The sequence below is a fragment of the Balaenoptera borealis genome, assembly GCF_965194805.1.
Source record: "Balaenoptera borealis genome assembly, chromosome: 12".
Taxonomy (NCBI): Eukaryota; Metazoa; Chordata; class Mammalia; order Artiodactyla; family Balaenopteridae; genus Balaenoptera; species Balaenoptera borealis.
The window spans coordinates 22023247-22038916 of record NC_138869.1 but is presented as its reverse complement, the minus strand read 5'-3'; the positions used below and the strand labels follow the sequence as shown (position 1 = coordinate 22038916).

Sequence of the window (15670 nt, the reverse complement as noted above, 5' to 3'; positions counted from 1 at the left end):
AAATACCTACTGAATGAATAAATAGATGGACGCATCAACCAATCTACAAGTACTTCAGAGCAACAGGAAATTGAGAAGGAGCCGATAATCAGAAGTCAAATAAGGCAGAAGCTCCCCTCTGTAGGAGGTTACATGTCTTACGTGACTTAAAGCTCAGCCAATCTTCCTGGCTTTATGTTTTTGCCCACTGTATTTCTGCTTTGAGCTACTTATTACGAATGTAATTTTTTTTTAAAAACCTGGTAGCTGTGTTATTCCAGGGCCCCCATTAGAATTTTAAGTTCTCTGAGTGCAAGTCGCATCCTTCCTGCTCACTCCTGGATCTTCAGACCCAGCTCAGCACCTTGACATAGCAAGTGCTCAACAAACACTTGTTGAATAAACCTCAAAATCATTTTACATAATGCACTTAAGGAGGAAAAACTAAAAGGTCTAATGGTTCCTTAAAATGTCCATAATAGAGAAGCCACAAAAATTAAATACAGATAAATGTCAACACCGAAAACTCCTAGTGATTTCATCTTCTAGGTTTCAAGTTAGAGTAATCTTTACAATGCAATAAAAAAGCAGCATTTGGACTTTGGACCAAATAGAATTCAAACACTAAAAACAAACTCATCTTCCAGGTTGCTTGAGGACTCAGAGCTCACACAACATACTGGCCATAGCTCAGTTTCTTGAACAATCATTTTCCTTCAAGGAAAAGATCAGCCCCCAAGTCCTGTGCTGTGGTTCTTTTCTTTCACATTGATTGTGTTATTACAACTATCTACAGAAGAGGTTAGTAAAGCAGTCATTTCTGAAAAGTTGATTATTGAGCCCAGTGAGACTAATATGTAAGGGCTATTAATTACATGAAGCAATGCCAGCTTTTACTCGGTAACGATGACTACTTTCCAGAAGCCTGTTTCTTAGGTTAGACTCTGCCCTGCAGCCACTAGGCATCAGACCCCAAATGTTCATGGAAAGGCAGGTTTCTGGTTCGCCCTAAAAACAAAACAGAACCAGAAATAATAATGCCTTCAAATGTGTATTTTCATTAGCCAAAAAAATTTATACAACTGTCTGAACAAAACGTATAATGTTTTCTACAAAATGGTGAATAAATTTAAAACACAGATGTATAGGGGTTAAGAGTCCAGACTTAAATAAACAAACAAACAAACAAACTTCTTATAAAGGAAGATCACAACATGCACAAAGAGAGACCACAGGACGGTGAACCCCCAAGTACTCATCACCCAGCTGCAGCAAGTACCAACTCGTGGCCAGCCTTGCTTCCTCCACACCCTGCCCACTTTCCCCCGACCCACTGTGGATTATTGTGAAGTGAATCCCGGCTTCATATAATTTCCTTTACTATAACTATTTCAACACTTCAAAGGGCACAGACTTTGAGTCAGACAGACCAGGCGTCCAGTGCAGGCTCCGCCAACTCCTAGCTGGGTAACCCTGGGCAAGTGGAGTGAACTTCCTTGAGCTTGTCTTCTATCTGCAAAATGGAGACAGAAATCCCGACTTCTCAGGAAGACAGTGTGGATGAAATGAGGAACTGAGCCTAGCGCTGGCACACAGGAAGGAGTCAACAGGGCGCTGCGGCTAGAACGCCTACTGTGCTAGCACGTTAAGGCAGGACTCTCTCTGACTCACTTCCAATAAGGCTCACAAAGGACAAAAGAGATATCGAGTGTTCCCATAGAGTAACAAGAGATGCTAAAACCCTCTGTGCTAAGCTTGTAGAGACACTAACCAAAAACTGATTTATGACCCCTGAGAACAATATTCACCTCCGGGAATTTAAGTGTAAAGAGGTCCAGAAAGTCTCTTCGGATAAGGTCGCTGGAGTGCTATGGGGTTTCTACCACCACTCACGAGGGAGAGGAGAAGGTACTTTCCTACCACCTTAAACCCCCAAGAGAAAGGGGGTTTTAGGGGGGGAACCCTGGAGAACGTAACCTAACTGGCCCGGAAGCTGTGCGGATATAAGGCCTGGCGTCTGACCCGAGCCTCATCACAGGCCCCCAGGCAGAAGCAGGAAGGAGCAGCCCGCGGCCGCGTGGAGGGCAGCTCTGGAAGCAAGCAGCGCTCTGCAGCTGGGCAAGGGGCCCCTGCCCACTGCTGGCTTCCCAACCTCACGCAGGCCCGAGCTGGGGAAGGCAAGATTTATTTTTTTAATCAAGTTCAAAGGAAACACTTTGAGTACTGAAATCAGACTCCTCTTATAATCTAAAGCAATAGAAAAAGTTACAGAATATTTATCATATATTATAGGATATACGTGTGTGATGTGATATTTATAGGATATATATTCCATCCAGAAACAATCAAAGACTCCACAGAATGAGCTCAAAGGGGGAACAGGGAGAAAAAATTAAGTTTTTCCCCTTTTACCCCTTGAAGTTTAGCCCTTTCAATCTAACAGTTACATTACACGTTCAATAGCGGTACAAGAGTATGAAAGAAGAGTAAAGAATCCCTTTAGAAAGCTGAATGAAACGTAGACAGGAGTACAAACGGTAAGTTGTATAAACAATGTATAATCAAATACTAAACTATGTCACTTCTAAAGAGAATAAAATTTCTTAAGACATATTAGAAAAGCTGTTCTCTTTTGATTCCTTTTGTTCGTTGATTTTTCAGTGAGTAACAGCACCTAAGTGATGCTTCCATGAAGGATTCTTCCTACTCTTCCCCAAAGAATGGAACAAGGAGGAGGAAGTGAAAATTGCTAAAGAGACAGGAACAGATAGAAAAAATGGGGATGATCATGTGCCCCAAGATTATCAATTCAGGGAGAGCAATTCCACATGCAAGGCCCTATGTTAAGCACTAAAATAACACTCACAGGGACAAAGTAGGTTTTCTGGCCTTGCAGGAATTTGAGCGAGACATACAGTAACAGTGAGAGATAAATGTACAGTCTTCCGGGATGGGGAAGGTACAGCAGAGAATGTAAAATTGAAAATAGCCAAAGGCCCAGTAAAGAATCTTTGTAAAGGCCTCTGTGAAGTCAGGTAAAACAAATTCATGGCTGTTTAAAAACTTAGTTCTTAGTCAGTCTTCTGTAGATGCTGACACCAGCCTTCCTTCATTGGTTCTGGAAGTGTGTTTCACTTAAGATTGGTATTTCTTCTGGGGCAAGACTTATTTATTACTTTCAACTATGGAAGCACTATACTGACCTTTATAATAAAAGTGTGATCACTCTTTTGAATTATAAGTAGGCACGAGCTCCTTCTCGGAAAACATTAAATGCCAAACCAGAGCTACCTGCACTTAAATCGTAAGGTGTCTAAACAACTGAGACTCTTCCATGGCATTAAAGGCATCCCAGTGCCACCCACCTGTATGAGCAAAGGTTTCAATTCTCATCCAGAACTTGTCATCCCCTTAGCTTATGGTGTGAACTCTAGACGATCCAGCTCTCTGTTTCAGCACTAACGAGCCACAACCTAAATTAGCCACAGAACATACTGTGCGTGATTTATAGAGGGTTGGTATTCATTTTCAGTGTGCTACCTCAGGTTTTCTGTTGCTATTACAACACAGCTGATAAGCCTATTTTTTGTAAGATAGATAATGATGGAAAGTTAAGTCTAAATTTTCAATTCCGACCTACTAAAACTGTGAGTAATTGACTACAGTGTAAGTCAAGGCAATCAAATTTATTTTTGGTTATGAATCACAGAACTGCTTACTTTTCAAATAAAAATCCAGAGAACTAGATTATTTCCCAGAATGAAAAGTAACAAGTAAGAGGGTGTGTGTGCACGCGTGTGTGTGCACACACATGCACATAGGGGGGTTTTGCCAGTTTTCCATCTCGAAGCCACGATATAACACGATAATCACCAACTGCATTCCCACTGTTTAAATCTATGAATAATGCGTGGATAATCTAGCATGACTTAAACAAGAAATTAATTGTGATGTAACTCAAGTTCAACAATCAGTCATTTACAGTAGATTAATTTTTCAAGGTAATTTTTGCAGTTCAAAAAATATCTTGGACAGAAGGCAAGAAGAAAGAACACACACGAAAAAAAAAAGCAGTCTGTTTCCCACTGTTAAAGAAGACAGATTCCTCAAAGGTAGCAGCTCTGCTGTCCTATAATCAACAATCCTTTAAAATAAAATATGGCCAGTCTGAACCAACAGGATGAATAAAAAAGTATCTTTCATTTAACTATGATTCACTTTTACAATTATTATCTACTTTGAAAGAATCTACTTCAAACATGACTTTTTCCCCCAGAGCAAGAGGACTGTAGGTTACACAGAAGTCAAAGAAAAACCTAGATAAACCTCTAGGAGGGACAAAACATAAGAGATGTGATTCTTCCCGTTGAGCCAATGAAGTCACCTAGATATAAAGGAAAGAACTTCTTCCTTTCTTTCTCCTTCTTATCCTCAAGTCTGAAAACTAAACCCCCAGAAGCATTTTTATCTAAGGACAAAGAAATGATAAGACTCCCGGAGGAAAAATATAAGAAACGACCATAAAGTACAGCAAGTGACTTTTGAATAAATGTGCCAGAATTAAGACATACAAATGGATGTTGCCTCTTCAAAGTCATTACCTTGGAAACTATATACTTAATCCAATGATGCTGTTATAGGCACTTTGGAATTTGTTTCAGAGCTTAGAATTTGCCAGATCCTTAAAAATAGCAAATATTCGTCTTTTCGGGTTTGATATAGCAATAGTCAAAAGTCCTCAGAGTAGCTGTGCTTTCTTTGCAAAGCCTTTCCTGATCCCCCAAGTCCAGGTTCCACGCCCCCTCCTATGATCACTGTCTTTCCCCGAGCAGAGATTTTTTCACTCAATGTTGGAACTGCTTACTTACTTACCATCTGTCACCCTGGCAAAACCGTAAACTTCATAGGAGCAGGGAACTTATTTATTATTATACTCACAATACTAGAATAATGCCTAGAAAATTACAGGTACCTGAATGCCACAGAAATACCGCACGTTACAATCTACTGTAACACAAGACGGTTTGGAAAACTGTCTCTATTTACCCTCCCCACTCCTCTCTGAAAAGAGTACCATACTTCTCTGTGTGATTATACACCTATATGGAGGGACTATTACTTTATATAAAACCTGGGAGGTAAAAGTGGTTGGATCGGATGATTTTCATTACTTCTTTTTGTATGGGAAAAAAAAAAAGCAAAAATCATGGTTATATCCTCACAGACTAAAAGTGTTTAACTTTTCACTCTCAAATTTGCAAGCATAATAACATCTTACCTAGTTGCAACATCTTTATAGTGTCTCTGTAGGCTTGCATCACCAGCTTGAAATGGCGGTAAAGTGGATAGCACAAAACTCTTCTTCCAAAAGACACCAGGATTTCATGAACATTAGTCCAAGTCTGTGAAGTATCATTTAAATGGGTAATCGTTTCCATATTACACAAAACAAAAGCACACAATGAAATGTAAAACTATTCTCAATTAAAAACTAAGTTTGGATCAACATGAAGCCAAGTGGAAGACAAATACAAAGCCGTGAAGTGAGACTCTTTCTGTGAACCTTACAATAAAATTTTTATCTCAGTCTTTGTAATTTCTCATACTTTATCAACGTATCACAAATGCTCCTTAGAAATCACATACGTAGCAGGAAAGTTTTAAAAAGTCTTTTAAGAATTACCAATATGAATGTAAAACACATGGCACTAACAAAATACAGATGCACATAAAAGACACTTCTAAATGATATATGTTTCATGTTTTTGTCCTTTAGGACCATTCGAGATAATGCAGATGAAAAATATAGAACTCTTTAGTGAAGTGTGTTCTCAGTTCCCCCTTCCCCCTCTTCTGATTTTTTGTTTTTTGGGTTTTTTTGCTTTGGGCATGAGTAATACATGGTATTTACTTCAGTAATTTGCTTTCACTTTTCAAAGAGAAAACTACTCATTTCTGGAAAAAGGGCTTTATCCTGGATGGTACTGGTTAATGGTAATGATACCATTAACAATGCAAAACTTATCAGAAACACTAAACAAAGGCAATTTTCTACAAAATTGTTTTTTAATTGGGTTTTGATTTAAAATGTATTAAAAATGTAACTCATATATAAAAATTAAAAAATTAAAAGTAAGGGAGTATACATCATTTCCATGTATATTCATCCTTAACAAATGAGTGATCTGATTATGAATACTGAGTACCCAACAGAGGATACTTTATATCTAAAAAGGAATGATGAATTTCTAAAAACTTCTGGCAAAAAACTAAACACTTATAAAAGTTTGACAGAGCTAGTTACATGTCTGGCAATTCTAAGTTATCTCAAAAACAATAAAAATGTCAAAATAAAATCATAAATAGGTGAATCTCTTCATGCAGACTTTTATAACTAGACTATGAAATTATCTAGTCACCAACTACTTTGTTTTCAATATTGGAATAATCAATGCAATTATTACAAAAGCCAGTTTCTCCATTATATGCTGATTATGGAAATATGTAGAACTCAAGGGAAGTCCGGAGAACAGCACTTCTCCATCTTAAATATGCATATGAACTCCTGGAGATCTTGCTAAAGATTCTAACTCAGAGGGTCTGGAATGGGATTCTGACTCTCCATCAAGCTCCCAGCAGAGGACACTGGTCAAGCTGTTGGTTCATGGACATTCATGAATAGCAAGATTCTTTGCTGAAGTTAAGTGTTTCAGTTCCTGTTTACATGTTATCTATTATTTGAATAAAGTGATGCCATGAAACAACTTTGATCTTCCAACTTAAAATGTACAATGTCTAGGATCCAAACTGGAAAAAAAACAGAAACAAAACTAGTTGCCTTAATAGATGATGCAATGATCAACTGTTTAAATAAACACTGTTTTAAAGCTTCTGATCTGATGGACAACAGTGTGCTCAAAACTAGTAAATTTATTTATTTAATTTTTTAAAATATTTATTTATTTATTTTGGCTGCACCAGGTCTTAGTTGCAGCATGCAGACTCTTAGCTGCGGCATGCGGACTTCTTAGTTGCGGCATGCGAACTCTTAGTTGCGGCATGCATGAAGGATCTAGTTCCCCGACCAGGGATTGAACCCAGGCCCCCTGCATTGGGAGCGCGGAGTCTTACCCACTGAAACACCAGGGAAGTCCCAAAACTACTAAATTTAAAGATACCATTCTTTTCTATATTTGGTGAGCCCTACACAACTATTTTCTACAAAATAGATATAAAAGCAATTATTACTATACTATAAGAGTTATCAGATCTAAACATACTAACTGTAGGACCTAGGATAAGTTATTTAAGCTATATGATCTAAGTTTCTTCATCTGTAAAATACCAATAATTCTATCTCACAGACTTCAACGGAAAGGAATAGGTGAAGTAATATACATAAAAGGCTTATTAGCACAGCCCCTGGTGGTAAGTGACACTTAATAGTAGTATCACCTAGGTTTTCTGCCCATCTTTGAGTTCTCAGCCCCAATATATGCCGACTTACATACACGCCTCAAACTCAACCCAACATCTTCCCGCAACGGACAGTATACTCATTCCTTCTCCAAACTTCCAAGACACCCTACACCTGGCCTTATTAGTGTACTATGATTAGAGTAAAAGTAACAAATAAAATCAGTTTTATTAAAAAGATGGAAAAAAACTTTGTACAATAAAGCTACCACTTTTAAAAAGTCCAAGGAATTGCTTGAATTACCCCAAATGAGCTAATAACAACAAAAAATAACTCTGAACAAACAAAATCTAAATAACTGCAACTGACAATCATACCTCAAACCAGCAGAGTGTTGGACTCAGTTTTCTGATATTCCATGCGGATTCAACCTTTATTTGTTTTGAAGAAAAGGATAGTGTCACATTAGAGGTAAAGTCATCTAAAACTAAAGCAAATATATCCACTTATTCAACTAGTACATAAATAGTATTGACATATGTAAAACCTAAGAAGCATCTATGACTGCAGGAAAATAATGGCTTTACTGATGTCAAGGAGATCAAAGGCAAGTTTCTGTCTACTTTCCTTGGAAATTTATAAAGTAAAGCTGTTGCACTGATAAGAGTACCAGAACACAAGAGCACATAAGCAAGGGCTTTGAAACTAAAGCAAAGCGATGCATGCTCAATTTCTGTCCTTCTCAACTAGGTTACCTGCCTCCCAAATATTCTATAAATAATCTACCAAAAGACTCAAAGATAATGTTGAAGTGCTCTTTCTGGCACTTAGAAAGCTGCTCAAGAATTTGGCCTTTCAGAGAAGGCCTGTGAGAATAAGTGCATTCTAGAGAAGATCCTGAAGTTGCAAGACTTCATGATTTCAAATACGTGAATCCAAGAATCAAATCAAAAATGCGAAGTTATATCGAGCATAACTAAACACTCTCACTCATCTTCTCAAGCAGTATGAAGCACTTTTTTGTCAACGAAAACATTTTCACTGATTATCGTATTCTAAAAAGATGAGCGGAAACAAAACCCATTTTCAGTTATAGTATGCCTTTTTTACACTCATTAATATTCATTTTGGAAACAAATGCAAATCTCAAAAGTCACCTTTGAAATTTTCAGAATCCCAGCAGCAAAAAGTTTGGCCCATATCAAATCCTTATCCTAACACTATGCTCATGCTATGATGGTGAGTGAGAAAAGCAGGTTAAATAATAGTATATACATTATAACCCAATGTAAATACACGTACACAACGAAAGAAGCCTAGGAGAGAAACACCACCTCGTAAGCGTGGCTACCTCCGATGGCTGAGATGACAGGAAATTTTAACTATTTTCTTCCTGTGTGTATTTTTCTTCACAATGATATGAATTATTTGTGTAATTTAAAAAGAGGGAGGGGGAGGGGCATGAGGGGGTAGGAGATTAACAGGTACAAACTACTATGTATAAAATAAATACAAAAAGATAGTGTACAGCACAGGGAAATATAGCCAATATTTTATAACTTTAAATGGAGTAAAATGTATAAAAATACTGAATCACTATGCTGTAAACCTGAAATACTGTAAATCAACTCTTACTCCAATTAAAAAAAATTGTTTAATAAAATAAATAAATGAAAAACAGGGAAGCATATGCACAGCTCAAAAATAATCCCTTGAGCAAAGACTACTATAAACAGATGCAGGGACATATTAACTGGAAAGTTTTTTTTGTTTTGTTTTGTTTTGTTTTCCAGCCTTGTTTTAAATGTATGCAATCAGTGACATAGGTGAGAAAGAAGTTTAGCTCTTCATTTACAAAATCAAGTGTGGTTTAAGAAGAGATACAATACAGTCTATATTTTTTTAAAAAGGTCATTTAAGAAACAACATACTTTACAAAAGGATTTACTTTTATAATAGGATTTCACCGAATACCAAAAAGATACAATCCAGGTTTTAAAAATCTGATTTACATACAATTTGTCAGAAGTACACACACTATTTAAACTGAGGAACACCTGCAGATAAATGCTCACATTCCTTTCTTTATAAAATACTATACCTTACATCTATTAACGGACAGCTCGGAGAAAGACTAGAAATGGGTATAGTAAAGTTTACCCCTTGCCAATGTCAAGTGTCATGTAGCAACAGCCCTCTCATTTGGTCAGTTCATCTCCTAAAAGAGATGAGAGCTCAGGATATCCCTTTTCTCTACCCTCAGCTTTACTTCCATACTCTGCTATTTGGCAGAGACTGAAGCCAAGAGAGAAGAAAAAAAGACCAAATAAAAACATTATTGGTACCCATCACCAACACACCTGTGCACCTCCGCCCAGAGCGTCACTAAGTAACTAATCACGACTGGTCTCACTCATGACATTAATACAGTTTACTCCATACAACAGTCTATGGCAACCTGCACAGACACACGTGCACTTACATTCTTCTCTCCTTCGGTGACACGAATTTCATAGCAATATGCCAGAAGGATATCAATCAAACTGTAGTACACTTGACGACAGGCTCTCTTGTCCAGCAGGTAAGATTTATTGACAAATTTTCGCAGCTGATATTTCTCTTCTTCAGAAAAAGACACTAGAATAAAATGCATTTAAAAATTAGCTCCATTACGTGCTGTAAAACCCCCATTGCACAAGATTCGTCAAAATTGTAACTTGGATTACAGAACCTGAAATAAAAAGTTATTTAACTCTGGACATAGAAACAACTTTTTAACTAGATGTCACAGTTTTATTAAGAGCTCTGTATTTGCTTAAATCCTAGTAGGGCTAAAAAAAAGAAAAAAATGTCTAAACAATATCTATTCCTTATTTCCGAACCCACCCCCCCAGCCATTGATCTTTTCCCGCTACACTGTTCTCTACTCAAGGCATCTAAATGACAGAGTTATTGACTTTCAGATAATTACATTTTGACAACAGAAAACATATAATAGCTAAATGAAACACTCTGTAAATATTCATTATCTACTGTGAAAGTTCTATACAAAGAAACGGAAATATGCCCAAGTATTAGTCAATTTTAAGGGCATAGTATTTTTTTAATATTATTTACACAGAGAAACAAAGTTTTATTACATAAACATGCAAATGTGACCATACCACACATATCAGACTTGTGGGAAGAGGAAGTTTCCTCTTCTCCCTTTGCTTGGCACTCTCTTTCCATCCTTATCAACCGCCTCTCCCATGTTAAAAAAATCCAGTATATATCACTTCCTATTTTTCTTTACAACCAGACACACAAATGTGTATACAAGCGAGTTGATACCTTCCCCCACACCCAGAGAATTCGATTTTTCTTTTTCCATCTAGCCTATCTCACTCAACAATACCTCTAGGAAATCCCCCCAAGTCACTTGGTACTTAGCTAATTTTGTAAAGGAGCAGAATACTCCATGGTGTAGCATGCTCTATCCAACCACTCCCCCTACTGATGGGCATTCACTCTGCTCCCAGCTTTATGCCACTGCTAATAATGCTGCAATAAATGTTATATCATATGTCACTGGATACTGGAGGCTTTATTTCCATAAAACATATTCCCAAGAGTAGATTTACTGGGTCAAAAAGTTTATCTGTTTTTAAGAGATACTTTATTTAAGGGCTACAACTCTCCTTTCTAATAGTCATGGATAGAAGTTCCCTTCCCTACACATATCTCTTGCCCGCTCCCAGCAATAAATGCTTTTTTAAAAATCATTTCCAGGGGACTTCCCTGGTGGTCCGGTGGTTAAGAATCCGCCTTCCAGGGCTTCCCTGGTGGGGCAGTGGTTGAGAGTCTGCCTGCTGGTGCAGGGGACGCGGGTTCGAGCCCTGGTCCGGGAGGATCCCACATGCCGCGGAGCGACTCGGCCCGTGAGCCACAATTACTGAGCCTGCGCGTCTGGAGCCTGTGCTCGGCAACGAGAGGCCGCGACAGTGAGAGGCCCGCGCACGGCGATGAAGAGTGGCCCCCGCACCGCGATGAAGAGTGGCCCCCGCTTGCCACAACTAGAGAAAGCCCTCGCACAGAAACGAAGACCCAACAAAGCCATACATACACACATACGTACATACGTACATAAAAAGAATGTAAGCAGACAAGAATAGCATTAAAAAAAAAAATAATAAATAAATTAATTAATTAATTAAAAAAAAAAAAAAAAAAAGAATCCGCCTTCCAATGCAGGGGATGCAGGTTCAATCCCTGGTCGGGGAACTAAGATCCCACATGCCGCGGGACAACTAAGCTCGCGGGCCACAACTACTGAGCTTGCGCGCCTCAACCAGAGAGCCTGCGTGCTGCAAACTACCGAGCCCATGTGCTCTGGAGCCCATGCGCCACAGCTAGAGAGAAGTCCATGTGCTGCAACGAAGAGACCACGCGCCACAACAAAAGATCCCACGTGCCTCAATGAAGATCCTGCATGCCACAACTAAGACCTGATGCAGCCAAATAAATAAAAATCAAAAGAAATTAAAAAAATCAAAATCATTTCCAGTTTAATGGATGTGAAGTGACTGTGGTAAGAAAAATTCTAAAATGACCCCCAATGAGTCACATCATTTGAGTGTGGGCAGGACCTGCAACTTGCTTCTATTTAAAAAAATATGCCAACGGTGTTATAATTACTATGATTATGCTACATTATCAGCAGACTGGAGCCAGAGACTCGCCTGCTGATTTTAAAGAACTAAGATGCCATGTTGTGAGGGGGCCACATGGCAGGGAGCTGTGGGTTCCTCTAAGATCTGAGAGTGACCCCGGCTGAAAGCCGGCAAGAACATGGGGGCCCTCAGTTCTACAGCCGCAGGAATCAAATTCTGCCCACCATCATGTGAGCCTGGGAAAGGACCCTGAACTCCAAAAAGGATCATGGTTGCCAACACCTATTTTTGAAAAAAAGAAAATGAAAAGATGGCAACAGTTGTTTATATCCTTCCAAGACCCTGAGCAGAGGACCCAGCTAAGCCATGCCTGACTCCTGACACGTGGAAACTGAGTCAAATTAGAACCGTGTTTCTGATTTGTGGTAATGTGTCATGCAGCAAGAGGAAACTAATACAGTGACATATCATTGTTACTTCAGTTAGTATTTCTCTAACTGCTAAACTTTGAACATTATTTCATAGGTTTGTTGGCAATTTGGATTTGCTCTCTTGTAAATTACCCATGAGAAATGTCTTGCCCAGTTTTTTCTGGATGGCTTGTCAAATATTTAAGAAGTCGTCTATTATGGATATGAACCCCAGTCATCTCTCCAAATCTACGGCATCTCTACTGACTTTGTTTAGGGGATCTTCTGCCATTGAATTATTTATGTTTGTGTGTAGTCCAGTATATCTATCTTTTTTTTTTCACCAGACTATGAATTTATAGCCTTTGATAAGGTTTCCCCAATCCCTGAATTGTACATGGAGTCTCTCAGCTTTTAAGATTCACTTGTTTTCTCTTTTAAATTTAAGTCTTTAAAACGAAACTGCGTTATTTGTAGTGAGGTGGATGGACCTAGAGTCTGTCATACAGAGTGAAGTAAGTCAGAAAGAGAAAAACAAATACCGTATGCTAACGCATACATATGGAATCTAAAAAAAAAAAAAAAATGGTACTGATGAACCTAGTTGCAGGGCAGGAATAAAGACGTAGACATACAGAATGGACTTGAGGACACAGGGTAGGAGGGGGAAGCTGGGGCGAAGTGAGAGTAGCATCGACATATATACACTACCGAATGTAAAATAGTTAGCTAGCGGGAAGCAGCAGCACAGCACAGGGAGATCAGCTTGGTGCTTAGGATGACCTAGAGGAGTGGGATAGGGAGGATGGGAGGGAGGCTCAAGAGGGAGGAGATATGGGGACATATGTATGCATACGGCTGATTCACTTTGGTGTACAACAGAAACTAACACAGTATTGTGAAGCAATTATACTCCAATAAAGATCTATTAAAAATAAATCAATAAAATAAAAGAAAATTTAAGTCTTTAATCCATCTGAAAGTTATTTTTTCAAGTTTTAAGGTTTTCGTTAATTTCAGATGACGAGTTAATTGTGCCAGCACAGTCTGTTCAGTAATCCATCTTTTCCACGGTATTGAACCACCGATTTTATCAAATAAATCTGCTGCTTTTCTTGCTAAAAACTACTTCCAAGCACTTTTGGGTTTTGTCACCTGCAAATATAATATTTTTCCCCATTCCCAATAAATTACTGACAGAAGAGTGAGAAGCTATTTCTTTTTATGTATCAGTCACCTTACCAAATGTTGGCTACCCAGACCAAAAAACTAAGATATTTAATAAATGCTAATGATTAAAAAAAAACACCTTTATGTCTATATTGGGAAGGCAAGCAAGTCTAAGACTGTAGTTCCTTCCAAGTTGCCTTTAATGTCTACAATTTACGTAAGTTATCATAAAATATATATCTTCTCAAGTTAACAAAACATGAGCATTATCAGTTCCTCATTATTATACGTAGAAAGTAAAATATGTCTTGTCTTAGAGCAAGATTTACAGAGAGAGTAACAGCTAATCACATAGATGGGCTGAGTTCCTAGTTAGTATGAGTAAAATACAGCCTACTACTTTCTTACAACAATTTTTAAAGAAACTTAAGCATCTAGATATATTGTCACCACTAAATCAGAGCGTTATCGATCTCTTCCCTGGCAAAGTAATCCTTAATTTTCCCTCCATGTCCTATCAGACAACCACTTTCAAATTCACTTGAAAAGCTGCTCAACCCAGTCACGAGGAGCATTCGGCTTCTAGTACCAGTGCATATCAGAGCACTGCCAAAAGAACTCTGAAGCCTTTTTCTCCAGGTTTTAGAACTGTCCATTACATGCAGGTCAGGACAGGCTAAACTGCTGTATCAGACAGACCCAAAATACGGTGGTTTCAGTAAGACAGAAGTTTTTCTCTCATGCTACTAATCGGAGTGAATGACCCAGGATGGGTGGGCACCAGAGTCTCCACCATATGACTTCCAGTTATGGTCCAAGATGCTGTTCCAGGTTTTAAAATTTTCCAGCCAATGGGAAAGCAGAAGAGGAGGACAAACACCTTCTTTCTAAAGACTTGATCCGGAAAGTGCACACAGCAAGCACGGCCACTCACTTCCCATCCTCGAAGACTTAGTCTCATGACCACACCCAGGCGCAAGGAAGGAAAGGAAACTCGGCCGCTAGCCAAGTGGGCATGAGCCCAGCTCTAACTCAGGAAGCCTCTTTTTAGAAGGGTTAAAAAAAGACACGTGTCTCTGACACCTTCTCAGAGACCCAAAATTATTAAACTGCCTTTTTTAATATTCCCAAAGCACTCTCTTGATACCTAGTCAAGTCCCAGTCCCTTTCTGTCTCTGCTCAACAAAAGATTGCCCTTCTGTTCATCACAACTGGGCAAAAGCCAGAAGGAAAAGAATATGATTGATTACTCCCACATAATGGTCCCTTTTCACCTATCATTTTCCAAACTCACTTTTGTACTCTCTTAGGAGCCTTAAGTTTAACATGGCTTCTTTTTGCTGTAAGGCTCCCTTCCAGCACTTTTTAGCAGCCTGTCCTCTGGGGGAAAAAAATCTTAAATACACTTACTAGAAATTATGAGAAACAATATTCCTTTACTCACTAAAATACACTTAGTGCCAAAAAAAAAAAAAAACCAACAAGGTTTTGACATAAAATATGTATTTTTTTCAACCATGTTAAAAACCCTATGTTTAAAAAAAAGTTTTAAATATTTCTACAAGCATTGCTTACATAAACAACAAATAACTATGAGAATGTATTTATTTAATTTGCTGGCCAGCAATATAAAGAAATGTGTACATTTTTAAACTTAATGCAGGCGAGTGTCAAGTGAAGCATTCTTTAAAGATTGACATTCAAAAAAGAAATTCATGTGACAGATCAACTGGGTGTTGAGTGTCCCATTACGGGGCTCGTATAAAGATTTCTCAATTTAAAGAGAAGCTCTCGGTTCACTTAAAGTGGTCTGATGTAAGGAAACTGTAAGAAGGAACATTTCTTCACTACATGAAGAACGTATTATTTCACAAAGAATTTGAAGACCCCTAGAAGGGCTGAGACGGTATTCCCTTAGGTACAGTTTTGGAGACGTTCATTAGTTTAGCTAATAAGAAAGTGCCAGGTGTCCGTGACCATAGTATCTCACTAGAGAAAAAGCCTTTAGATCCTAGTTGGTTAATAAAGACTTCTGCTTCCAT

At 38.4% G+C, this 15670-nt stretch overlaps 1 protein-coding gene across 1 annotated transcript in view; it reads right to left on the bottom strand.

Annotated features, from left to right (window-relative positions):
* SHQ1 (SHQ1, H/ACA ribonucleoprotein assembly factor) overlaps nt 1–15670 on the bottom strand; it is a 91182-nt gene that overhangs the window by 48284 nt on the left and 27228 nt on the right. Inside the window, exons 7-9 of the mRNA XM_082346195.1 lie at nt 9879–10033; nt 7774–7827; nt 5258–5381 (exon numbers count right to left, since the gene is read on the bottom strand). Coding sequence (XP_082202321.1) covers nt 5258–5381; nt 7774–7827; nt 9879–10033 — 333 coding nt within the window. The remainder of the gene's footprint in view (nt 1–5257; nt 5382–7773; nt 7828–9878; nt 10034–15670) is intronic.